Source organism: Chenopodium album, chromosome 16, assembly GCF_948465745.1.
Source record: "Chenopodium album chromosome 16, dcCheAlbu1.1, whole genome shotgun sequence".
NCBI classification, from domain to species: Eukaryota; Viridiplantae; Streptophyta; class Magnoliopsida; order Caryophyllales; family Amaranthaceae; genus Chenopodium; species Chenopodium album.
Genome location: NC_137849.1, coordinates 687,564 through 713,138, shown reverse-complemented (window position 1 = coordinate 713,138; position 25,575 = coordinate 687,564). Strand labels below are relative to the sequence as shown.

General features: G+C 34.2%; 1 protein-coding gene across 3 annotated transcripts; it reads left to right on the top strand.

Moving 5' to 3' along the window:
- LOC145585986 (uncharacterized) lies at nucleotides 1–22,133 on the top strand. 3 transcript variants are annotated; one of them, XM_081642679.1, is made up of 15 exons: nucleotides 1–103; nucleotides 216–282; nucleotides 803–917; nucleotides 2,016–2,262; nucleotides 3,278–3,319; nucleotides 6,428–6,499; nucleotides 6,592–6,727; nucleotides 6,887–7,044; nucleotides 9,528–9,612; nucleotides 12,528–12,733; nucleotides 14,542–14,703; nucleotides 16,556–16,705; nucleotides 18,075–18,335; nucleotides 19,921–20,193; nucleotides 21,511–22,133. In XM_081642679.1, the coding sequence occupies exons 2-15, from the start codon at nucleotides 225–227 to the stop codon at nucleotides 21,748–21,750; spliced, it is 2,205 nt and encodes a 734-aa protein (XP_081498805.1). In that variant the 5' UTR covers nucleotides 1–103; nucleotides 216–224; the 3' UTR covers nucleotides 21,751–22,133. The 3 variants fall into 3 exon arrangements, with proteins under 3 accessions (XP_081498805.1, XP_081498804.1, XP_081498806.1); XM_081642678.1 differs by lacking the exon at nucleotides 1–103 and having other exon boundaries at nucleotides 110–282; nucleotides 21,511–22,132; XM_081642680.1 differs by lacking the exons at nucleotides 1–103; nucleotides 216–282; nucleotides 803–917; nucleotides 2,016–2,262; nucleotides 3,278–3,319 and adding an exon at nucleotides 5,762–6,192 and having other exon boundaries at nucleotides 21,511–22,130.
- Nucleotides 22,134–25,575: the final 3,442 nt, after the last annotated feature.

Here is a 25,575-nt window from a genome sequence, read left to right as displayed (position 1 = left end):
CTTGGGACTTGGGTTGTGGTGAAACGTGTCTGTCTACAAACAATGCAACCTCTGTGATTCATCTTCCTAACCGCTGTGACTCAGGCTTCCGTTATACGAACTAGTTCTCTTCCTCCTAACTCTCTCTCTTGCGCATTTTGGCAAACATCTTGTGGGCTATCTCCGAAATCCTTAATTCATCACCCGTTTGATACTTTGATGCTTCCGAATTTCAGGAATAATCAATGAGGCATGCCGCCGCCATTCTCCGTTACCATCGACATGCACCGTTCCGTTCTAGAGGTACTGCCATTGTTTCTTGTTTGATCAACCTTTTTCTAGTCGTCCAATTTGGTTATTTTTCAATTGTTTTGGGTTTTCAATATTTGGGTTCTTTAAAGTAGACAGTTTTTTCAACTGGGTTCAATTTTTTTTGGCTGATATGATTACTTATTGTAATGTTGTCAAACTTGCCAATATGCATGAATTGTAATTGCTCGCAGTTTCAGTGTAGTGTTTAGCATTTTGGGCTTAACAATGTGTTGCTAGAGAATATAAACTCTATATGATCACTGTTATGGTGTTGAGTTAACTCATTTATGTAAGTTGTGTTGGGGTTTGATTATTGCCTTGCATTGGATTTGGATATGTGAAAGGCGGTTTATAACCAAGCTTAATTTTCGCCTTGTCTCGTTTGTAAAAATACATTAGATCCCCAATCTCCAATTTCTTTTTTGCATTGCAGTATCACTTCTTAGTTCTTACCTTGAGCTGTTTTGTGTGTTAATTCTGTTTTTCTTTTTTTGGGTTCTGGTTACTTTAGTTCTTCCATTTGTAGCATGGAGGAGGACATGGCAGTGTTTATCATTGAGAGAATGGAACGGTCCTAGAGTGAATGAAGACATTTGGTTCCTTTCCATTATACTGCAAAAATGTTGGTGAGTGACTTGTTTATAAACTGTTTTACCACAAGCTTCACTATCCTATCCTAGTATCGTAGTGATTATGGAAGTATATTATGGTTCAATTTCTGGTTTCATTATTTTGCTCTCCGTCCACTGTGATTCTCTGTATCTGATTTCAGTCAGAAGTCAAAACATAAGTTATACAAGTACATCTGCTGATAAATATTAGTAGTGATATAATCCAGGGCCATCAGAGTAATCCTACTAGAGAAATGTGTCATGAGATAGGGGACTTAGAAGCAGTAAACTCATCTGAGGTTGTTGACTATTTGTGTTGAAAATTGACTGTTTATACCATAATATAATGGAGGGTCTGATGTTTCCCTGTTCAATATGAAATTTTTGCTTCAGTGAGGTATTTGAAAAGGATAAAGTTAACAGATGTTGAATTATGAATAGAGAGATGAGAAGAATAACATATAGCATTCTAACTTGTATTCAATCCACTGAAACGAAGTACATAGCAACATATATATAGTGCATATCTAAGCTAAAAATAAAGAACATGATCCCATGATCATCATGCTTAACATTAACCCACTAAATCCACTACTATTATGAATCCACTTACACAAACTAATTACTTAGGAGTTAACTAATCACTAACAATTTGAAGTAAATATTCCAATATCAGATATTTGTGAATTCTGGAAGAAGGCAGGAATTTCTAATGAATTGGTGTCTGACATGCTTTTCTTATGGGCTTTTATATTTAGGAATTTTTTTTAGAATCACCTTTTGAACTCTTAGGGACAGAACCTTGTAACAATAATTTATTCAAAAAAAAAAAAAAAAAGGAACAGAACCTTGTAAACATCATGTTTTGGATGTCAGTAGACCCAAGAAACTCTTTACTAGATGTATGGCACGTACCAACTTGATTTTTAATAAGATATTCAATAATGCTTGATTAATTGATGATTACACCCTCTCCAGATTTAAAAAAAAAAAAAACACTCTCAGACCAATTTCCAATCCAAAACACAGAGGCACTATGCAATCAGTCAGCATATGCATGTACTTTCCCATACCGTACATTGTATATTATCTAAGAGTGGGTACTTGATGCAGCTTTTCAACTAGTTTTAATAGCGTGCACGGTGAGAGGCCATCTGCTGAGTATGCAAGGCAGAGGAAGCAATCATTAGAGGAAGAATTTGGACACGTATTGGGGTCACACAGCTCCAAAAGTGTATCTGTAGTATATCGATTTGGACCATTCCTGGCATTATTCAGAGCAGCAGTTATCTCATACCATGTGTTAAAGTTGTCTGCATGGCAACTTTTTGTTCATGATATTCACAAACGTGCCACTAAGGTGAATTTTGTTATCTCTGTTCTACCTATTTTGAGCTTGTATTATTACTACAAGATTGCTGTAGATCATGGGAGACATGCCATTAATTCTTGCATATTGTAGCTGCTAAATCTTTTTAAAATAAATTTATGCTAAAATAAATCAGGAGCAAAGACCATGATGCTTGAAAGCTAATATATACTCCGTATAATTTTATAAACAATCAAAGAGAGAATAATGCCAATTATGCTTTTGCAGTTTGCTTCAAAATCCAAAATGACAAAAGTCTCAGTTTATAGAATTTAAATGTTTGGTGGAATAAATTTTTACTAATCTTTAGTAAAGGTTAGTGCCAAAGACAAAGAGCCAAAGGCATGCCTTTATTTATTTTTGGAAAATTTTCCATTTACAACCGCTAAAAGTATCCATTTAGCGGGTTACAACCATCAAAGTTTATTTTTGCAAATTACAACCAAAGAAGTCACCAAACAAAACTACAACCAAAATTCGATTTTCGGCCATTTTCAACGGAATATGACGTCACTACATCAATAAATGATTCCAAACTAGTATTGGCTGCTGGTTAATTTTTATACCAATAAATGATTAATGACGTAATATTGCAAAAACAGTGGCCGAAAATCGGATTTTGGTTGTAGTTTAAAATGTTTGGTGACTTTTTTGGTTGTATTTTGCAATAATAAACCTTGATGGTTGTAACTCGCAAAATGAGTACTTTTAGAGGTTGTAAATGACAAATCTTTCTTTATTTTTTAATTTTTCATTTTAAATCTTTCTTTATTTTTTAATTTCCTTATAATTCTAACCTGTTTTTTCTGTAATGTTTGATGTATTTGATAACTCCTTTTGGAGACTAAAGAGTTTTATGCAGTTTTATACTATCTGAGGTCCAACCTTCTAATGTTTGTTACAAATGTCTTATTTAATTATTTCATCTATGATATTTTTCTTTGAAGTATCTTTGGGACAATGCACATTTGCACCGGTATCCTGATACATTTGCAATTTTATGCAGTTTTGCGAAACTCTGATCCAACTGGGGCCATTTTATATCAAGGCAAGTTTAGTTTACCCTGCTGCTTTAGCATAGGATGTTCATACTTGCCCTTTTTTTTTTTTTTGAGAAAAATGGATCATATAAATATTATTATGCAGACTTTTCCTATGCAGTCATTATGATTGTGAGTTTGCAGTATTATTTTCATGCTTATTATCTCCATACCTTAATGTTTCTTATGTTTTCACTTTGAGTTCTAAATTTCCCAAAGAAGAAAGAGATGGCCTGTATCAGCTGTTGGGATACCATCATCTTCTTCTATACCCGAAAATATTCTGATGTTCTGGATATCTGCTTTAACTGACATACAGCTTGTTGAATGCAAGATACATGTAAAAGAAGAGATTCTAAAAGTTTTGCTTTTGCCCGTGGAAAATTCGTCGTTTTAACGCATGTTTCCGACATGGATGAGCGACATTACACATGCTGTTACTTTTTCTTTCATGTAATTTTCAGAATAGCTATATATTGTACATAGTTTGAGGCTACTCTTTAAAATTTCGAATGGTACATAGTTTGAGGCTACTCTTAAAAATTTCAAATGGAATTCTAGACTTCACTTCCAAAGCATGCAGAGGATGAAGAGGGGAGGATAGATATGGAGTTCATGTGTTTCAAAAGAACACATGGAGCTTAAAATAGGTAAAGTGCTTGAGTTGACTAAGAAAATAACTAATATGCAAACTGTAGATATTGATTAAAAATTTTTAACTCCACCATGGTGGGATATTTCTTAGGTTTTGATGAGTTTTGATGGTTACCATGTTGGGATCAACTTTATTTGCACTGCAGAGTTTATTTTTGAGGCTGATATTGTATTTTGCACTCATAGATAAGCAATTTGTGGCTTTGGGGATAAGGCATATGCCAATTAAGTTTTTAGAGCCCAAATAGAGCTTTTATTATTTTTATCATAGGTTTCAACTCATTACTCACCAACTGCTTTAATGTTGTAACTTTTCCATCTATATCTTTGAACAAATATAGTGACATCTCCAGTTGTTCATCATCTAAGACTTCTGCCTTCCTCTACTTCTTGAATATGATACGCTTTATTTAATCGTGGCCTCAACTGCAGTGACAACAGTATATAAAATTAGATAACAATCATTGATACTGTAAATTGTTCTTGTTTCACAGGGAAATTTCTGTAGAACTACTTCCACTGGTGTTTGTGTGAGTGTTTAGGTAGGAATCATAATAATATAATTTTTTCTAAAGCAAAGACTAGGTTTGGCTATCTTGTTTGATGTCCGTATGCTTGGTGATTGCTGCTCATGTGATTTTCTACACTGTCACGTGACAAACTTTGTTTGGGAGGTTGTTTTCTAGGCATAGTTGTAAAATTTCCCTTTTGCTGTTTTGGATTCGTTTCCTAAACCATATGTGAGGTTTTTAGTGGGCAAGGGGAAGAAGATGTTGTGATGCAATGCCTTTGTGGGAATCTTGTGATGTGTGTGCGGTTAGAATAAATTTGTGGTTCTACGAGAGTCAACCTATTAAGTGTGTCTATATGGAATATGTTGTAATCAACTGTCCTTGTGGGCTTAAAAAACTGGGGCTTTCAAGTTCTATTCAATTGAGAAGATTCAAACTCAAAGAAATGAAATCATTGTTTAGCCACTTGTTTGTGTTAGAGGGACAACTATTTCTTGTATTTTGTTACACACACACACATTTAAGGATTCAAATTTGATAAGAATAATTGTTCAAAAGAAGTAGAAAGATAAGTAATACTAACAACTTCTCTTCTTCTTCTTCTTCTTGAACGCCTTAATCCCATAAGTGGGGTCAGCTACATGAATCAACATGAGGACTTCCCATAAGGTCACCCATTTTAGTACTACTCTCAATCATTGTGGCTCATGTCAAGTGATGTGACAAAATTTTACACTTGCTGTCACTTGCCTACCGTAACCCTCCTCCTTTATCCGGGGGACTAGCAGTGGGAAACCCACTAGCGGAGTTCAATACTGGCAACCGCTTTTAAAACGGAGGATTGTGTGATGAATTATTGCGTGTTTCGAAATTTGAAGTAGCAATAGTGGTAGTAATTTCACTGCAATCTGTTGCTAATATATGTTTTGGAAGTTTTTTTAATTTCTTTTTTCTTTATTACTGTTATAGCACATGCTAGTTGCTTTTGTCATCAGAAAATTGTGAAGAATACTCTATCGATGTCAATTTGTTGTTCATTTGTGCAACCCTTGCTGGGATTAGAACATTAGAATGAAGAAAGGATTGACTGTACTTTGAAATAAGATGTTTGACAATGCTGCAGAAGTTTTGAGGGTTGTAATACCAAAAATGTCAGGATTTGTTGAGTCGTTTTGCTGGAAGTTAGTTTAAAATTTTTTGATGATTTGAAAGTAAAGTGTAATACTTCGTATAGTTTTCCTAGGCCAATTATTTCATACGATACTACGGTTGCATATGTTTGGAGCTCCTCAATTTGGCTATGTACTTGATCATTTTGACGTTGTACTTATAGTGTTGCATTGGTGGCACACGGGCACCCTCAAATTGTTGAGAACTTACACTTCATAAGATTTTGTGGACCAGGTTGGAGCTAAATGCCTCCAGGGGGGGGGGGTGTTAGAAGTAGTTGTAAAAATGGTACCTTTTTTTTTTTTTTTTTTTCCCTTTCTTTCTTTTCCGATATTTAGCCATGTGTAAGATCGGTGTACAAACCAATCCAAAGAAGCAAATGAATTGTCTCTCAGTTCTTATTTAATGCAGGCCATGAGAGGCTGGAGTATTGTTACCTTATTCATTGGCATAGAGAGATTAATTGATGTTGGACCATGTACCAAATATTTGTTGACCGACAAACCATTTGATTGTAAATGACTGGTAGCGGATATTCAAATGAGGTTTTTTTTTTTATTTTTATTATTATTTATTTATTTATTTATTTTTTATTTTTTTTTATCTTATGTAATTTGAGGATAAACAATTATTAAACTCTTTGCTCTTGGAAACAAATAGTTATGCCAGATAATTTGCCTCTAAACTTAGACAAGCTAGGGATGAAGATGTGTGTTATGTTAGCTTGTTATCGTCTTTGTTTTAATACTCTACTGCTATCTAATTTCTTTGTATCTACAGCTTGGGCAGGCATTGAGCACTAGACCTGATATATTACCGACCATATACTGCCAAGAGCTTTCAAAACTCCAGGTTTAGGCTCTCTTCTGCTCTGTGAACCTTGTATGTTGTGATATTACCTTAGCGATAATCATCGAAATAATTATTGTTCCTAATTTCTCCAGGATCAAATACCTCCTTTTCCAACTTCTGTTGCCATGAGATCCATTGAAACCCAGTTGGGTGCTCCTGTGTCAGAAATCTTTGCTGACATCAGCCCAGAGCCTATTGCTTCTGCTTCTCTGGGGCAGGTTTATAAAGGTGAGAAATTTCTGCTTGTGATGAGATTGATTGTCAATGTTATTTTAGCAAATATGTTTCCTTTTCATCTTTTTAATGAGTATGCTGTTACTAGAGAAAGCCTTTATGTTATGCATGATTTTAATCCCAATATATTTGTCGATGATTCAAGTGATGCAGCTCATTTGCATTCCGGAGAGCTGGTAGCTGTCAAGGTGCAGAGGCCTGGTATGTCATTGTCATTGACTCTTGACGCATTATTGTTTCACATGATAGGCGGGCAATTAAAACGTTTTGCCAAGGCTCGCAAGGATTTGTTAGTTGCAGTGAATGAGATGGTGAGAGAATAATTTATTAGGTTAATATTTTTTTTTTTTTTGCAAGTCTGATTTTGGGGCTGTAACAATTCATATGATATGTGGATTATTTCTTGAACAAACTAAAATCTTAAGTTGTAACTTCTGGCCTATTCTTTTCCGCTATGTGTTTGGTCTTGGAGTAACTCTAGAATGTATACAGGTTTCTGGGCTAGAGTTTCTATCACCTTATTCTGTATGCCCATTTTTTGATACGTTATTGGTCTTGGAGAACTCTGAATTTAGTCAGGATTCTTTGTGTATAAATTAGCACCTAATTTTTTTTAGTCCATTTTTTTGGTAAATGGTTGGTCTTGGAGAAAGTATTGAATCTGTTTCAGGTTTTTGTCAGGATTTTTTTTGGCATACAATGTTTTAAACCTGTATGTGCCTTAGACTGGAGTTTTCAGTCACTTGGTATACAATGGTAGTGGAATAGATGGTATTGACCTTTTGATTTTAATAAAGGAAAATAACCATTATTAGAGTGGAAGATGGGATTATTGGAAGGAATGATGTACTCAAAATGAAAAACCAGAAATACAAATAACATAAATAAATCAAAATATATAGAGAATTCTAATGGAAGTACATACATTTTCCCTTTTCCTTTGAGAATTGATACTTCCTTTTGTGTGGCCTACTAGCCTCAATCAGAAATTCTGAACAGGGATAATGCCTCTTGCGCCCTCACCTAGCTCCTTGGTGTCTTCAAAGTGCATGCAAATCTCTTTATTTTTGGTCGCATCTATGTTGTTTCAGACTCTTAGAACAGCTGAGTGCTTTGTAATCATTGAGAGGAATTTCAGTGTGTGATTCCAATATGCCTGATTTCTAGTGTCCACATATTTAGTAATCTTGGCTTCATCAAGACCTCAAACTAACTAATCCTTCCTGCTTAAAAGAACTAGTTTCGTCTCAGTGCTATTGTCTTCAGAAAGTCTTTCCTTTTATTATTAGAGATAACTCTATGAAACTTGTCGCATTGATGCAACCAAAGATATTGTATAGTCATTGGTACTGTGGTGGCGTGGTGAGACGTATCATAAGCATTTTGCTAATATGTGTTTTCATTATCCCTTGAACCTGATGAATTTTCTTTTGGCTGTAACCATTGAGTTCAGGATTTATGTTTGTCACAGTGAAATCCCTACATGTGGCAGCATACAATTGTGCTTGCTTGATGCACTTCATGGGTAGATTGATGTGTATTCAGGAACTTGATGGATATTAGGCATTTACATGCCTAGTGCATTATGTAGCACATGTCCAGATGCTGCCTCTTTCATAGATAAACCTGCCTGTTGCTTGATCCTATCCCTAGAATGGTCTTCCACATACCACCTTGTATATTTGACTTTACCCTGGCTTTACTACCCAATTTTTGATTAGATATTTATATAAATTATAATCGTTAGCCTAGTGGTGAGATTTTTGGTATCTTATCTGTTTTCATGTCTGGTTGTTGCCTATACAATACCTCCTTGAAGACAGGTCTCCATGTGAAGGACCAAAGGCTGGTACTGCCACTGATCCTTTTTTTTTTCTTTTTCTTGGTGTAGAGACTAGAGAGAGCCGCAAGAGAAAATGATTTAGATGGGATTTGATCCTAGGTCTTGAGTACTACACTACTACCCCTCAAGACTTTAATCAATTGCTACTGATCTATGAATCAGAAGTAATTCCGTTGGGAAATCTTAATCATAAGTGATCTCGACTTAGTTATGAGTTATGATCTCTGCTCATTTTAGAGCCATTTAAAAACCCTCCTCATATATCTGTGGATATGGCTATGCGGATGTGGAATTTAGGTTGTTGCTCTCTTCAGCATGTCATATTCACTAATATGGCTAATAGTCAACATTTTGACAATTTTTGCTTTGATGCTGACAGAACTTTTATCCAATTAGTTTCCATAAAGAATAGATTTGAAGTTTTACCGTCAAACTGAGTGTTCATGGATTAAAGAAAGAGGAGAATATAGGAGATGTAGAAGGTGGAGACAAAATGTGTATGGTAATTTGTTTGAATATCATGTTAGGTAGGGATTAATTGTTACAGCAACATCTTACAGCAAGTTTTATTGTTACTTTCAATTCCTGGAATTAATATGAGAAATGTATACTGCTTCCTCTATACCCTTACATCCATCAACATATAATTCAGTCATCATGAGAATTATGTTAGTCTTTTTTTTTTATTCCTATTTCATGTAGAACAAACCTAATGTTTAACGTAATTTATGTCAAGTCTGATTCTTGCTGTGACAATTGCCTCTGGTACTAGTCCATTATATAGAAGGGCTTTCCTTCTTTTGATTTTTTGAGCCTAGTTGAGTCCATATATTTTCTATTATTAGATTATTCATTTTCAGATATCTTCCCTATGTTTCACAGCCGTAGATGCCCCGGTTGAGGATTCTATGTGCAAGGTCCTAATAATTGTGTCTTTTCATGGTCGGATAGGTCAGGCACATGTTTGAAGAGATAGATTACATCTTAGAAGGAGAAAATGCAGAGCGGTTTGCTTCTTTGTACGCTTCTCATCCTGGTAATTCCAACATTTGGTTTTTTAAAATTTGTTTTGTTTTGTTTAAAAAGGTAACATGTGCACAATTGTAAAGACTCTTGTGACTAGTAATATAATCAACGGTGGTAGAATTTGGGCTTCATGTATAGTGCCAAAACTCATGAAGGATTTTCATTTTTATGATTATCTGGAAGAGTGGAAGGTGTCCAGATTGTTGTTTGTTCATTGTGGATATGGTCTTTTTTGTCTTTTGGATAATGATCCTGGTAAAGAGCTCATTATAAACTTCATGCTACAATTGCTTGGTGTATTTTTTATTTTATTTTATTTGCCTGCCCAATAAAATTTGGATTTCTATTTGTCTGTTTCTGGGATTGTACTTGTGTTTTCTTCAGAGTTGTCAAAAGGATAACTATCCACTATAATTTGAAACGCATTGTTTAGAGGATTTTGGTACCTATCCTATTAGGCCTCTTATAATGAATTATCCATGTTGGGAAAAAAGGGATGAGAAAACTGAAAGTTGATATGCACCAGCTATCGCAACATTTTGTTCATATTTAGTAAAGTGGCAACAGTATATAGAGTTTATGTGGCAGCATCAATGTTCTTAATTCATATAGTCTCATGGTCCTGTATGGTACCTTCTAAGACCCATGACTTTGTAGGAGATCTTGCAAGAGTTGCAACCATCACTATCTTGCTTGGATTAATTCTTATTGTACCTGAAGTAAAGAAAATTTGCAAAGGTTTACTAGTTGTCTTATTTTGTTGAAAATAGGTTAAGTAGCTCAGAAGACAGATTGGGTCTTCTAGTTTGAGGGATCAAAACCTGTTACGCATATTCTTACTTTGGAAAAATTGACACTATATCTCCCATGTTTGTGATGTCTTCCCACATCAATCCCAAGTAAAATTTATTTGCTAATAATCCTAAATTCGGAGGTAGTTTTCTCATGATGGTTCAGCTGACTTGTTACCTTTTATAAGGATTAAATATGCTAAGTGGCTCACTATTTTTCTTTATCTATGTTTTTTCTTTCTTTTTTCAAGTCCTTAGTTCACTTCTTGTCAGTCTCCTCCTCATCCCAACTTTACTACCATCACCACCACATGACACCTTAACTGCACTGTCATATATGCCAGCAACCAGCATTTATCAGGCCCAGTTGACAAGTATCACCACCTCCAAGTGCCCTTGCCACATTCACCATCACCTCCTAGCTCTGGCCATGCATAGCCACATTGCTCCCTGATCTCAACAATCTGCTGAAGCTCAGCTCCTTTCCCTTCTATTTCTGTAAAGCCCAGCTCCCTCACTGCACCTTTTCAACCTTTGCTTGTCCTTGGCCTGCTGCCCCCTCTCCACCAATATTATTATCTCCAAACCCCCATCATCTCCTCCTCCTCCCCACCCCCCCAAGAAAAGGAAAAGAAAATAAAAGGATTCCACCACCATGACAGTCTCACTATCGTGTATCACTGAATATACCCCACACAACTTAAGTCACTTCACTTCACCTCAATAGCTGCACCTCACTGCTCCCCACAAATTAAACTAAGACCACCTTGACATTTAGAGGATTTGAGAAAGAGACGAAGAGAGTAAGTTAGATATACTTGTTTCATTAGTATATAACTTTCAATGGTCGAGTTTGACCATGAAAGTATGCATAATGTGTTGACAAGGTGGCTAGGATGGCGGAGTCATTGCAGCTATTATACAATTTTTTCCAGCAGTTTGATAGTGGTGCTTCAGAGAGAGATGGAAATGAGAGAAGGGGGACATGGTCGTAAGGCATCACTGTAACTCTATAAGTATCAATAGGAAGGGAACATACAGGGTATATCTCAGGACTAGGGAGGGGCAGAATGCTAACATGAAGATTGAATGAGGGAAGAAGAATAGAATGAAAAGTTTTTTGCCCTTAGAGGCAGCGTTTCCTAGATTCTTCTAAATTTCATCCACATCATTGGAAAAGTCTAAAAGGTATGTAGACAAACCCAAGTACTTACATGCAAGAATGTAGTGACACTTGATAGTTGACACTTTAGAAAGATATGTGAGCAATTTTTAACATTGACTTGGCAAAGCACTCTGTAAATAATTTTATCTGGTGAAATATTCAACCATGATCTTTATTGATAGAGTGTGTCGTTATTTAATTGAATTAATCTTCCAGTTGGTGTACACAGAGATTCCTTAGTTACTTTAGCCTTCCAAATGAAATGATTACAGGAAAAGGGGGCTGCTCTTGTGGCAAGGTTATATGACTCAGAATAGATTCGTATGAAAAGTATCACCAACCCACATCCTAAAAATTTCAATTTAGACAAATGGAATTCCCATAACCTCAATTATAAAAGTATGCATCTCCATATTAATATGGCAAATGGCCTTCATTACTTTAGCCAGAGGAGAATTGAGAATTTTTAGCTGCAGGGTCAGCGCTCGTCACTTTATGTGACTTACACTTGTGTAACGTGACATGCTTCCTTTGGAAGCCCTATATTTTGCTATTGATATAAAAATCCTGTTCAGATGGATTATAAATGACTATATTTTGTGCAATTTTTTATCATTCTATTTCGCTGTTGCTCTGAAGTGGTCTGTATATGTAGTTGGATTTTACCAATCTATTCTTGAAAGTCAATTTCCATTGGCCTCCTGCTCATTGTCCTCATTTAAGACCTGACAAGCCTGTGCTGTATTAATTTTGCGCATGAGTGATTTACTACTATTGGTTGGCCGTAGTCTTTGTAGTTTTTCTTGCACGCTTTGTATCCTGCGTCCAATCTATGTTTGTTTGCATGTCTAATAAAATCACCTTTATAAGAAGTGATAATATTTTCATCTCTCCTATACACTCTTTTTGGCTCTCTAAATTAGTCTCTCTACCACTTATTTCTGAGTAAAAGTATGATTTGATTGAAAGGTGATGATAGTCTTGCAAAGAAGTTTGATGCTACAACCGGGAATCCTCAAACAAATAGAGGTCAAGGCCTTATAAGAGTTCCTAAAATTTATTGGAAGTACACTCGTAAAGCTGTGCTGACATTGGAATGGATAAATGGAATCAAGCTTACAAATGAGGAAGCATTAGCAAAGCTCCAGTTGCCACGCAAGGAGCTTGTTGACCAGGTATAGGCCAAATTTGAAGCTTGAAACATTAACTGCATCATCCATAGTTATCCTATCTGGAGTTAGCAACCCATTACCATTTTTTTTAAAAAAAAAATATTTAGAGCTTTTAATCACTCATTTTAGTATATGTCAAATGAAGTGTTCAGATGCCTTCTAATGTACTTTATCCGTTATCTTTCATATATGCATTTGCTATTTGCACAAATATTAAGAAAATGGGTGGTTGTAAGAAAAAAGGGGTTAAAGTAAGAGTGTTAAAAGGTGGTTGAGTGTAAGATAAAGGTGGAAATATTATGAAGTAAGTGGGTTAATGTACTTCCTCCGTTAAATGTTGATTGCAACAAAGGGGGTGTGCGCGGAACCCAATGTGAAGTTTCTTAAGCATGATTATTGAAAAGTAAGGGCAAGTACTTAAGTATTAAACCAACAAAAAAAATCTACCACGATTAAATAGAACCAACCAGCCCGTGCCACCGAGAACCACCCAACCTTCCCACGAACCCTGAACCCACAAACCACCCACCAAACTCACGAACAACCCACCCCCACGAACCACCCAGCAAACCACCACCCACGAATCACTCACGCAACCCCCACAAACCAGATCTGATTTTAAAAAACTAAAAGGTGGTCTTCTTCAATTCATGAGAATGGGTTGAAGCCTTGAAGGAGGAGAGAGAAATATAATGAGGGAAATGAAAGATGAAGGAAAGAGAAAGATAATGGGGAGATGAATCTGATTTTTGATGGATGAGATAATTAAGTTAAATTAGGGTTATAATGATTTGTGATTATTTGCAGTATTATGTGTTAATAATTTTTTAACTGAGGGTATTTTGGTCATTTTGACATAAAAACTTGCTAAATAAGGAATTAATTTTTTTTGTTGCAATTAATACTGAGCATCCAAATATAGTAATTGTTGCTATTAATATTTAATGGAGGAAGTATTAAAATGAGTTTGTAAAAAATAGAATGAAGTGAAAGTATTATGAGCTTATAAAGATAGACTGAAATGGAAAGTGCTATGATTATTAAAAACAGAGGTAACATTATTTATTTAAAAGAGCGTTTGGATAATAAGAATGAATTTATATAGAATTGTGGTGTCCTATATGCAGTGATGCCTTAATAAATTAAGGATCCTGACAACAAAAATGGAACCAGGATCATGTCTTAGGTGCCAGTTTTGTTTTTCTTTGATTGATACATTGTACTTGGCATGCTCTTTTACCACTATTCTCTGCTGGATAACTGATTGTTTGCCGATAGCTTCCTTTTTTTTTTTTTTTTTTTTTTTTTTCCCCTACTTAGTACACTATTAGAAGTTTCTCTTATCAACGAAAAAGAATGAGATGGTTGATACTTAGAAATTCTCTTACTATTGCAACATTTGGGTTTATACTGTGTTCATGCAATACTATTTTGATTTTATATGGTGATTTTTACGTAAGGAAAATATAGTCATATTAGCTCTTGTTAGATTTGTCCTTATTCTTTCAAATCAATCAAAGCCTTAATCCCATAAGTGGGGTAGGCTACATGATATTTAATGATATTGATGGTAAAATTTGTGTTTTGCCAAGTGTGCATTTTCATTTGTTGCAATAGATAAAGAACGGAGGAAGTGATAACGAGTTATAGACTGACATTAATATATTATGAGTGATTATTTATTAATTCGAAAAGGATTGATGTTTGCATAACTTGGGGCTTTATACAGGGTGTTTATTTGTCCCTCTAAAAACACCCCTTTTATTCATTGTTGCCTTATATTCATTCCAATTATTTTTGCTTCTTTGCAGGGACTGTACTGCTCTTTGAGACAACTGCTTGAGGTGGGGTTTTTCCATGCTGATCCTCATCCTGGAAATCTGGTTGCTACGGATGATGGATCTCTAGCCTATTTTGACTTTGGGATGATGGGAAATATTCCACGTCATTATCGTGTTGGCCTCATTCAAGTGGTATGAATCCAATATTCTTCCTTAAGTAGCTATATAACCTCAAAGATACGAACCATTGTACAGATTTTGATATGAATTGCTGGAAATTGATGTTGGTGATAACAAAAATTTTGATGGAAATATGTGTGGCATACACAAAATAAAGCTGATTTTCTGTGTTGGTGATGGTGGTGGTCTGCGAATTGGATGTGCCACAGCAAAAAAACTTAAATATCAATGCAATATAATCTGTTTTGTTAGGAGATCCTGCGACCAGCGTCTTTTCATAATCCGTTTTCCTGTCAAATCATTTGTAAAGAGGTTCTTTCTAAAAGACTATATGAGGACATTTTGACATAATTGTGAAGTTGTGAAGAAAAGAAATTTTTAGAGCTAGAATGGAAAGAAAGGCAGCTGAGATCAGTTTAGAACTGAATACCACTATTTGAAATTTATGGTGTAAACACATGCAGGAGGGAGGTACTGCTTAAAAGCCTGTATTCATGAGTTAGAAGGGGCTTCTTCCTTTTTGGGATTCTGTAACATGAATCCTTATAAAGGCGCCAAAGTTTCAGATGTTTTTCTTGTTCACTTCTCCTTGATTCATTTATAGAACTATTTATTCTTCTTGTTATGCTGATATTGATGTAGTTTGATATGAGCTAAAGAAAGAGGCTAGCTAGCTAATTACTTAGAGTGATCCTTCTGATACATTTGTCTATTTAACAATTAATAACTCTCTGCTTCTTTAATGTTTCTGACCTCTTTCTTTTCTCCAAATGCTATTACTATATCTTGTTTTTGCCTCACTTTGTTAAACCCTCTTCTTTTACTGTTTTCTTACACTTATTTTCTCCTTCAGTTGATAAATAAAATTGTGATTTACTATCCTGGCAGGCCTTGTGTACTTGTTGACCTTAGCAAACTCAGTGTGTGTGTGTCTGTGTGTGCTTGTGTTCTTGGGGGTGGGGGGGTGGGGTGGGGTGGGGGGGTGGGTGGAGATTGTGGAAGTGGAGTGCTGGGAGTCAATTGAGGGACGTAGGACTTGAATTTGTGATCTTAGCCATTGTAGAATTTCTCTTTACAATGTTGTTTTCTCATGGAAAAATTTTCTTCACTCCTTGCCAGGTCTACACCTTAAGATGCTTAGAGCATAGATCATCTTTAGTTGTCTAATTTCACTGAACATTATCTGCTTGCCTTGTTGTAGATATTAACTTTGATTTAGAATTGCTTTTGCATTTGTGGTATAGCAAGTGGTATATCTGCCTAGGCTGATCTGGTTCTCTTCTATTGTACACTTTTTGCTGCTTTGTCAGTGCAGAATCTCTTTAATCAAATTCAACCCCTATGGGTTAACACCCTTCCATTAACACAAACACTTATCTTCTATCTTTCCCCTGTTTCTATGAGGGGAAGGGGATAGGATGTTCTATTTGTTTGTATCATGGTGGAAGATATTGTGGCCTAAAGACGAAAGCTCATATTTTTACAAGTGGGATCATGCTCCTGTGTTGCAAACTCTGTAGCAACAAAGGCATTACCTTTTAACAATTTCTGAGCCTAATAGACACTGATGGCCATGTTGTACAGCGCTGGCATAAGTTACACATCTTAATTAAGGTAGAGCTTAGAGCCAATAGTGGTAAGGCTGCATGTGACTTTGCTTGACCCTGGTGTTAACTAGATGAAATCCTTACTGGAAATAGTTTCTGGCTATTGCTGCTGTTAATTTCTGTCCTGTGCAAAATACTAAATTGGCTTACATATCTTTTGCCCTTTTTCTTATTCTTTCAGTTTCTATTATTTCGGGGATTATGGAGGGGTGATAGTATGATTTTTTTTCCTGACTGAATATGTTTATTTTTTGCAGCTTGTGCACTTTGTTAATCGTGACTCACTGGGTTTAGCAAATGACTTTCTATCCCTCGGATTTCTCCCTGAAGGTGTTGATATCCTGTTAGTTTCTAATGCCTTACAAACATCCTTTGGTGATGGGACCAGGCAATCTCGAGATTTTCAGGTCAGTTGTGATAATCACATTTTGAGGTGACTAATAGATTATATGGAAATAGATGTTGTGAGAGTTTATGTTGTAATGTGGTTGTCATTGTGAAAATGCTGCATGTTATCTTCTCTTGGTCTGTCTCATAGAAAAATGTATGAAGTCCCACAATTATTTCCATATTTAATCTATAAGCTTCATCAAATGTGGCTTCAACAAACAAAGGAAGTACTTTTCGTTTTTTTGTTTTTTCTTTGAAGATTTTCATTTTTCAACTGAGGTATCATATATCTAAGTGCTTGCTGTGAAGTTGGGGTTGAGTTTCATTTGAATGATTAAAGAATTTTGTTTCTTGTAATTTTACATAGTAAAGAACCCTTGAGGTAGACAGTCTTAATTTTTAAGCAAATGGAACTTTGGAAGTACTCCTTCCATTCCTGGTTTGACTCTTTTTGTCTCAATCAATCAATCAATCAATCAAAGCCTTAATCCCAAAAGTGGGGTCGGCTAACATGAACCAAATTTGTCTCTCAAATAAATTTCAACTAGAAAGAACATTTTTGTGCAGAGTACTAAAGATCATTTCTATATTAGTACTAATACGAAACATCAAATGGACCCTTGCAGTGAATGAGAAATATGACAATTTTCTCAGGTTTAGCATATAAGCCATCTCCATTTTCTAGTGTTAAATAATGGACGGAGAATTTTATATATGGATGATTCCTTCAGACTTGTTTCTGTGTTAGTAGGTTTTCCATGGCTTCTTTTGTGTTGGGAACCTCGCACTTACTTTAGTAGAATATATGTCATTTGGTGTATATGTTTCCCTTATGAGTAGAGAAAGTATTAGTAGTGTGAGGAGTCTGATGCGTCTCTATATTACAATGTGGAAATTGATGTATATGTAAAAACAATCCTCTTTTTCTTGTTTTCTTCTAGGTCTAAGTTCAAATTCATAACTTCGCGGATAGAAGTAGTATTTTACCCCACACTATATCAGAAATGCTTGAATTGTAGCCATTGCATCCAGTTTTTAAATGTTTCTCTTTACTCTTCTCTGTAGGTTCAATTTTAACATATTTATAATCTGCATTTAGTTTTTAAATGTTACTTTATCTTTAGTCTTCTCTGTAGGTTGTATATAACATAATACAATCAAATTTAGACTAAAAATGTTACTTCCTTGTTTAGTAGTTTGGTATCATTATTTAATTTTTTGGACATTTTACTTTGCCTTTTCTAGTTAAATATTTGAGGAATATTTCTAAAAGAACATATCTTTACAAGCTTGAACTTAGGACCTAACTGGCTTAGGTCTTCCCTTTCACATCTAATGTTTCTTAGTCTATAGATAACAAATATGTCCCTTTAATTTTTATTGCAGAGCATAATGAACCAGCTATATGATGTGATGTATGAGTTCAACTTCTCTCTCCCTCCTGATTATGCTTTAGTGATAAGAGCACTGGGATCCCTGGAGGGGACAGCTAAAGCTTTGGACCCGGATTTCAAAGTAGTTGAAAGTGCATACCCATATGTTATTGGGAGGCTTTTGGCAGATCCAAGTCGTGATATGAGGAAAATACTGAGGGAACTGGTTATTCGTAATGATGGGTCAATAAGGTGGAACCGTCTTGAACGTCTGGTATGGTATCTAATTATAACATTGCAATTGATTAGTTATGCATAAATAATTATTTTAGTATCTTATGGGGTCTTCTTTAGCTAGCGTCTTTGTTGGCTTTTTATATATTTAAATTTGCTTTATGTATTATCTCAATTCTGTCATATATGTGATATATCTCATCTTGTAGCATTTAATGTCAGGGTAGTATATGTCCGCTGTCTGCCTTTTGTAATCTATAGCTATTAATTGCCTTGTGTTTTATGCTTGATATTAGGTTGGAATGGATTTAAACATTTCAAATTCATACCACTTTTTGGTTGAAAATTCAGGTTAAAATGATACTGGCGGAGCCATGTTGAGAAAACCTAAGGCATAATTATTTCATACCAGTGAGTCTAGTGGAATTTCCCTAACCCACACCCTTGAAATGAAGAAGTAAAGATGGGGATTCTCTCCCCAACTTCCCCATCTTCTTCGTCAACAGCCATACCCACCATCTCCATTTTTATCACTATCACTACCTCGCAGCAACCAGTCACCCAAAAATGAGTACACTAATTCCTGAACTGTCACTCTGTCAGCATCTTTGTGCTTGCTTGTTTCTATTTAGGTCATGGCCTCATGGGCATGAGTTGAGTATATCCAGTGGTTGCAATATGTAAGTGCTTACAGTTAGATGCTGGTACTACTGTCTACATTTAGAACAAATGTTGTTATTGATAAAGCTATCAGATATTACAAAATAATGCAGTCTTATTATAACTACTGAATTTACAATTTTGTCAATACAATGAGAAACCTATCAACCAACTCAACGGTTCAAGTTCTTGTGCAATTTATTATTTTTAACTAAAAAGTTTATAACACAATCTGATGATTTATTTGCACAAGATATTTGGACCAAACTAGTAGGCGTCTTAGTAGCGAGTAGTGACATCCTCCTCAGCTTATTTTTGCTGAAAAGCTTTTATTACTGGAAAAGGCAGTAATGATTGTGATTATGGCAGCATTCAAGTATTGTGGAAGCATACTGTATTGGGATGTTGCAGAAAGAGTTACGGTTGACGTCCTTGATGTAGCATGATTTCACTTTGGTCATATCAGTTTATTATTGCCCTCTATCGCCTTTGGGATGTATCGACCAATATGTAAAAGTTCTTTATAGTTTACACTGTAAATGCTGTTTTGGCAAGTTGGAAAACCAATTCGAAGTACATATTAGCTGAACATCACATATCAGATGAATTTTAAAACCAAATTATAATCTCCAAAGCATAAGTTGGAATATGGTTGTTGTGCTACATTCATGCACCATCATAGACAGGGTTGATGCTAGCCTCTTCTTGTTTTCCTTACAGATACTGGATTTTGCTTTTGAGCAGTCCTTTAGCTATGTGCACTTGCTTTTATGCTTTATGCAATTTTTGCTTTGTGCATGTGTACTTGAAAGAACATATGCTTGCTATATTTACTGGCTTGTGGTTTGATTTATGTGGTTTCCTAGTATTATTTCCTAATTTTTCTTTCGATTACTAATATTTGCAATGTCTTTAAATGGCTGTTAGATAAAATGCTGTCAAATCCTGAATGTTTGTTCTCCTAGATTGTAGCAATATCAGAAGCAGCGTTTGACTCTGCTGAGCAGCATCACACCTCTGAACAAGATTCTTCAAATCCTTTGAGATGGAAATCTTTCAACATGCGATCTGTTGTTGGTGCTACAGAAGATCTTCTCTTATTTATACTATCTGAAAATGGTTTGAGGATACGTATGCATCTCACGAGGGATATACTTCAAGCAGTGGATGCATTCTTGCAGGATGCAGTGGCTGATCAGAACTCTTACGGAGACTTCATTGAGAGGAAGACATCTGAGGTAACTGTTGATTCTAATTTCTTAACCTCCCTTCACTTGTTTTATGAATTAGGATGTCACAGAAAGTCGGAACGTATTGGTGGTGTTGTACTTGTACCTTTCCTGTTACTAGTTACAATCTGTACTCCATATGAAAGGCTTAATTTTCTGGTAATTGATCAGTTTGGAGAATGATTGTCATTTGTTACTTTTGATGAAAGGTGATAATGCTTAATTTTGCAATGGATTGATAAAAATTGACTTAGTTTTTTTATTATCAGTTGACTGTATTATCTCTCTTGGTCACTTATTTTTGTTTCTAGTTAATGTATTCTTTGGATATATGGTTGTCTTTTGAATTTCTTCCTTTTGTTGATGTCATTTTAACCTCTGTTGAACTTGATCCATTTGGTGATGTAGAGAACTAGCGTTAAAGAGGGGAGAGATTGGTAGGGAGGAGAAGAGAGGAAAAGGGGTGTGAGCATTTAGATATATGTTCAAACTTTTCTCACTTTTAGTGATGTGAATTGCATTATTAGCTTTTGTAATAATCAGAGTAATGTGAATATGTGACAGTACAAGGTAACTAATGTTGTTAGGACATGATTTACCTTAAATGGGTATACGTTGTAGAAAATATCACAATTTGTACCTGAATTACTAGTTCTATTAGTTGTTTTCCTTGGAATTTTCATATTTTGCAGCCCCCTTCTACAGTTGTACCCCCTGGAAAAAGGAATTATGGGAAAAAAGACAATTTATTTTGTTCCTGAACACTTCAAAAGAACTAACTAATTTTTTTTATTAAAGTAATACAAAATCAAGTTTGGGAATTTCTGTTTGTGATCCTAAAATGTATTTCACTTCATCATATAAGGGCACAGGCTTCAAATTGTGCTCTTAGGAAGATAAAATCTTGGATCATGTAACCAATCCCATCTTTAAGATTAGGGTTTTGATTGTTGTTATAGAAGTGAAAGTGCAAGAAGATTTGGGGGGAGAGCCAATGGCTTCCCCTTTTTTCCGCCACACACACACCCCTCTCCAAAAAAAAAGAAATTTCTCTCTTTTAAAAGGATTTAATGAAGAAAAATCTTGGGTTTAAGTCAATCTTTGCATTGTTTTTTTTGGTGAAATTTTTTTTGCTGTCTTATTTGGGATTTAATGAGATAGAAATTGATTTTTCTAGTAGTTTGTGTCCTTGAAGTGTAGTAATTTGTGCAAGGGGATTATATGGTTCATGTTGGAAGGAATATAATGTTTCTGTTAAACTTGTCCCTTTTTTCGACCTTATTTTATTTATGGTTTGCCTGCTTTCGACCTTTTATGTTGTATCAGGAACACTCAAGAAGTAGAAGGGTGGCGAATGGCTTTCACTATTTTTGGCAGGCAGTGAAGAAGTCCCCAGAAGCATGGATTTCAATGCTAGCTCGCATGTCAATAAAACCAGAGTTCCACAACTTCATTTTAGACATAGCTTCAGTCTTGATGCAGCATTCTAGCCGTAAAGTTCGTGAGACAACCTGGATACTTTTTTCTAAATCACTTCACAATTTTGTAGATAGCTCAAAGTCTTAACAACCTATGAGATGGCAAGTTATATAGCTAGAGGGCCTTGGTTCTAACATGTAAGGGCCTTAGTAAAACAAGGGTGTAATGTATATAACACTGTCAAAATTTACTTTGTCTGATGTCAATTCTGTAGTTGTATTTTCATTGTATTTTTTTTTTTTTTTTTTTTTTTTTTGAGGCATATTTTAATTGTATTTGATGTGCTGGTATAGTTCTAATTTTTTTTTAAAGAGTCTTTATTGATAGGCATTTTTTTGAAAAAAAATATATATAATAAATAGGTAGGAAGTTTGAATGTTTGTTATCTATTACATACTACTAAAAGCAAATGTAAAGGGACACTGGCAATGTATTATTAATTAATTTATTTTTTTTTTTTTGGTGCCAAAATTACTTTTTAAAAGTCATTGTTATATAAAAACAAGGTTTGTATCTAGATTATGAGTTATTTAATTTAAAGTAAACTTGCTAAAATATTAATTTGCACATTATAAGGTTATAAATATTTAAATATTTTTTCTCACATGTTTATTTGTTTTAATATAACTTATGCGTTTTAATACCTTGTTAGTTGATTCATTATTTATTATATAATTATATATTTATTATAATTATTTAACAATTGCACATTACATGAGGTTTACTCTAGTTCTGTATACGAGTAGAATTGTATTATTCTTTAATCAACATAAGGATTGGTAACATAGATATTTGAAGTTGATTGTAAAACCATTTAGTTTAGAAATAATAAAAATGATGTACGAGTAGAATTGTATTATTCTTTAATCAACATAAGGATTGGTAGCATAGATATTTGAAGTTGATTGTTGAAATAAATAAAACCATTTAGTTTAGAAATAATAAAAATAATGAAGAAGCAAAATACTACTATGTTTGCACCATCTATAATGGCAATTGTAACTAATTAATATAAAAAAGGAAAAAAAAAAATTTGAACTTTATAATGGAAATCGGGCATGTTATTATTAACATATTATCACTTGGGTTATTAACATATCATTGATCTACAGTTTTTTTTCATGTAGTGCATTGATTTAACACAAACTTTATCTTTTAGAAATGCCCACACATCTTTTATCCATTTAGAGAAATACAAGAATTATAAATTTATAATTATGAGTATCACTATCCAAACAACATAACTTACATAAATAATTAAAAAAAAAATTATTAGTAATAAGGAATTGCTCTATGTTTCTAACTTTTCACAAAAGCTACCTCCACCACTAAAAGCTACCCTAACCACTACTTTGCCAAACACTCACATTTTTTGTTGAGTAGTGGTTTGACTTGGTCAAACCACTAAAAGCTACTCAAAAGCTAACGCCGAACACGCCCTTAGTGTTCTCTTTACTTAATCATTGAACGAAATAGGTTTTTTTTTTATTTATTTTTTATTTTTTTTAAGGAAAGGTTTATTTAAATTTAATAACGTGGAATTTGCATGCTTTAAAGTTTGACCTATTCAAATAATAACAATGAACTATAATGGAGCGTTAAACTACTTAAATTGTTTTTTTCAACAAAAAAAAAAAAAAAGTTAAGGGTTCGTTTGGTATCGCTGTGGTTTTTGGTTTTTTAAAAATATATTATATATCTCACATAATGAATCAAAAAATATTTAGAGTTACTAAAATCATGATAATTTTGAATACTGACAACAGGAAAGTGGAAACACCTTTTTCTTGTTCCAAGTTTTTTGATTTTTAGTTTAAAAAAAAAAAAAAGGAAACTGAAAACCAAAAATGATGCCAAACAAACTCTAAATTGTTGTAATTAAGTAAGTGTTAATTTTTTTTTGAAAGAATTAAGTTGGTGTTAATAATACACCTCATTATCTTTTCTGTTTTCTTGTATAAAAAAAATGAAAGAAAATAATACCCTAGTTAAGAATTAAGACACAAATGTACAGCAGTACTACTATTTTTGCCTCAACTTTACTAGAAGGGTCTGGTCAATTTTGTGTTCAATAATGTTTAAGGGACCCACATAAGTTAGGGTTTATTTCATACTCGATCGATTTTTGGAATTGAAACCTTAGTTTCAGGTTCAACCTATACTATTAATAGGTCGATTACATTTAGATGATGTTAGTTTACTTAGTTAGACAATTTCAATTATAATTTTATTTATTTATTATTGTAAGAAATCTAGCCAAATTGTCTGAAAAACACAACACTTGTCAAAGATCGCTTGCCCTACTTAATTTAATTCCAATAAAATCTATTATTTGCTTTATACGAATACAAATAATACTTGGTGATGCAAAACTTGGTGATACGAAATTAACCCTAGTATAACCAAACTTGATTAACCTCGAAATTTATTATGTGTAAGTCCAACTTGAAATTATTTCTATTGGAGATTACATATTAGTGTAAAGTAGTTGGTTAATTGTATTCCTTGGCTAATGTAATTAGTAGTATAAATATACACAAATAGTATGATGTAATAGTATCTTAGTATTATTCTAAGATTTTCATTCTGAAATAATACACTACTCCCTTTTTTTTCTCTCTCCTCTCTTTCTCTCTTCCTTCCACAATACTGATTGAAGCAAGCTACTTCCATGGCTTCTCTTCACTTCCTCCATGACTTTCTTCCACCATAAACGTGTATTTCAACAATTTCGTTTTTTTTAACAAACTAACCCGTAGAATTTTTTATATACACTCGGGTGTACCGTACACCCAACTAATCTAAGGTTATTTTTGCTTTTCATTTGATGATAATATGAAAAACAATCATTAAAATGAGAACAAATACTTTGTACGTACACCCACTGTAGACAACAACCTCTCATCAACCCGAGTATATCTTATTTATTTATTTATAATAATACAGAGTACAATATAATGAATAATGACAGAATTTCAGCAAAAACAAAAATCCCTCCACTATAGCAATAGCTGATTTATTTAGTGAGACTTTGTAGTTACATCATTAATACTTAAGGTTCTCATTTGTTTTGGTCTTTTGAAACTCATGAGGTTTATAGATAAGCTTTGCATAATAATAAAATGTCTTTTTTATTGAGTTGAAAGTAGAGGTTTTAATGTTCAAGTATTACAAATTATTTGTAGCAAATTTTAGATGAGATATAAAGCTTAGAAAGTAATTTTATAGAATTGGTATGTACATAAGGAAAAAAGTTAACTTATTAATAATTAGTATATATTGTAATATAGGAACTTGAATAAAAAGGTCAATAATTAATTATGGTCGGGTTAAATTTAGATCGGGTAAAAATCAAACTGAGTTAAAATCGGGTCGGGTTAATATCAGTTCGGGTCAAAACAATTCGGATTAGATCGGTTATTTGTCGGTTTAATTTCGGATCGGGTTGAGCCCGGGTCGGGTCAAATCGGTTCGGTTGAGTTCAGGTCGGGTCAAATCAGATTCAGGTTTAATTTAGGTCGGATCAAATTGGTGTCGGGTTAAGTTCAGATCGGGTCAAGTTCAGTTCGGTTACAGATCGAGTTTGGGTCTTGAATTTCTCGGATCAAATTGAATAGGTTACAGTTCAAAATGGATGATTTTTTTCGGGTTGGTTCGATTTTGACACCTCTAACTACGAGTTGTATTAGCCTATAAACAAATTTACATTTAGTGTTTTATTCATATAAATGGAAGGACTCAAAACTGATAAAATATACCCGACGTAATAGGGGTGTCCGTTCGGTTTTCGGTTTGGATTTAGTCCAAATCCAATCCAATCCGAAATATAATTCGGTTTTCAATTTTCCGATCCGATCCGATCCGAATTTCTCTCTTGATCCAATCCGAATTAAAATTCGGTTATTTGGATCC

What these genes read in the sequence shown, in the direction of transcription:
- LOC145585986 (XM_081642679.1), top strand. Translation starts at nt 225, where the DNA reads ATGAGGCATGCCGCCGCCATTCTCCGTTACCATCGACATGCACCGTTC. An exon ending in TCTGGGGCAGGTTTATAAAG is followed by an intron (nt 6,728 to 6,886) that starts GTGAGAAATTTC and finishes CAAGTGATGCAG; the next exon opens with CTCATTTGCATTCCGGAGAG. An exon ending in GCAAGGAGCTTGTTGACCAG is followed by an intron (nt 12,734 to 14,541) that starts GTATAGGCCAAA and finishes GCTTCTTTGCAG; the next exon opens with GGACTGTACTGCTCTTTGAG.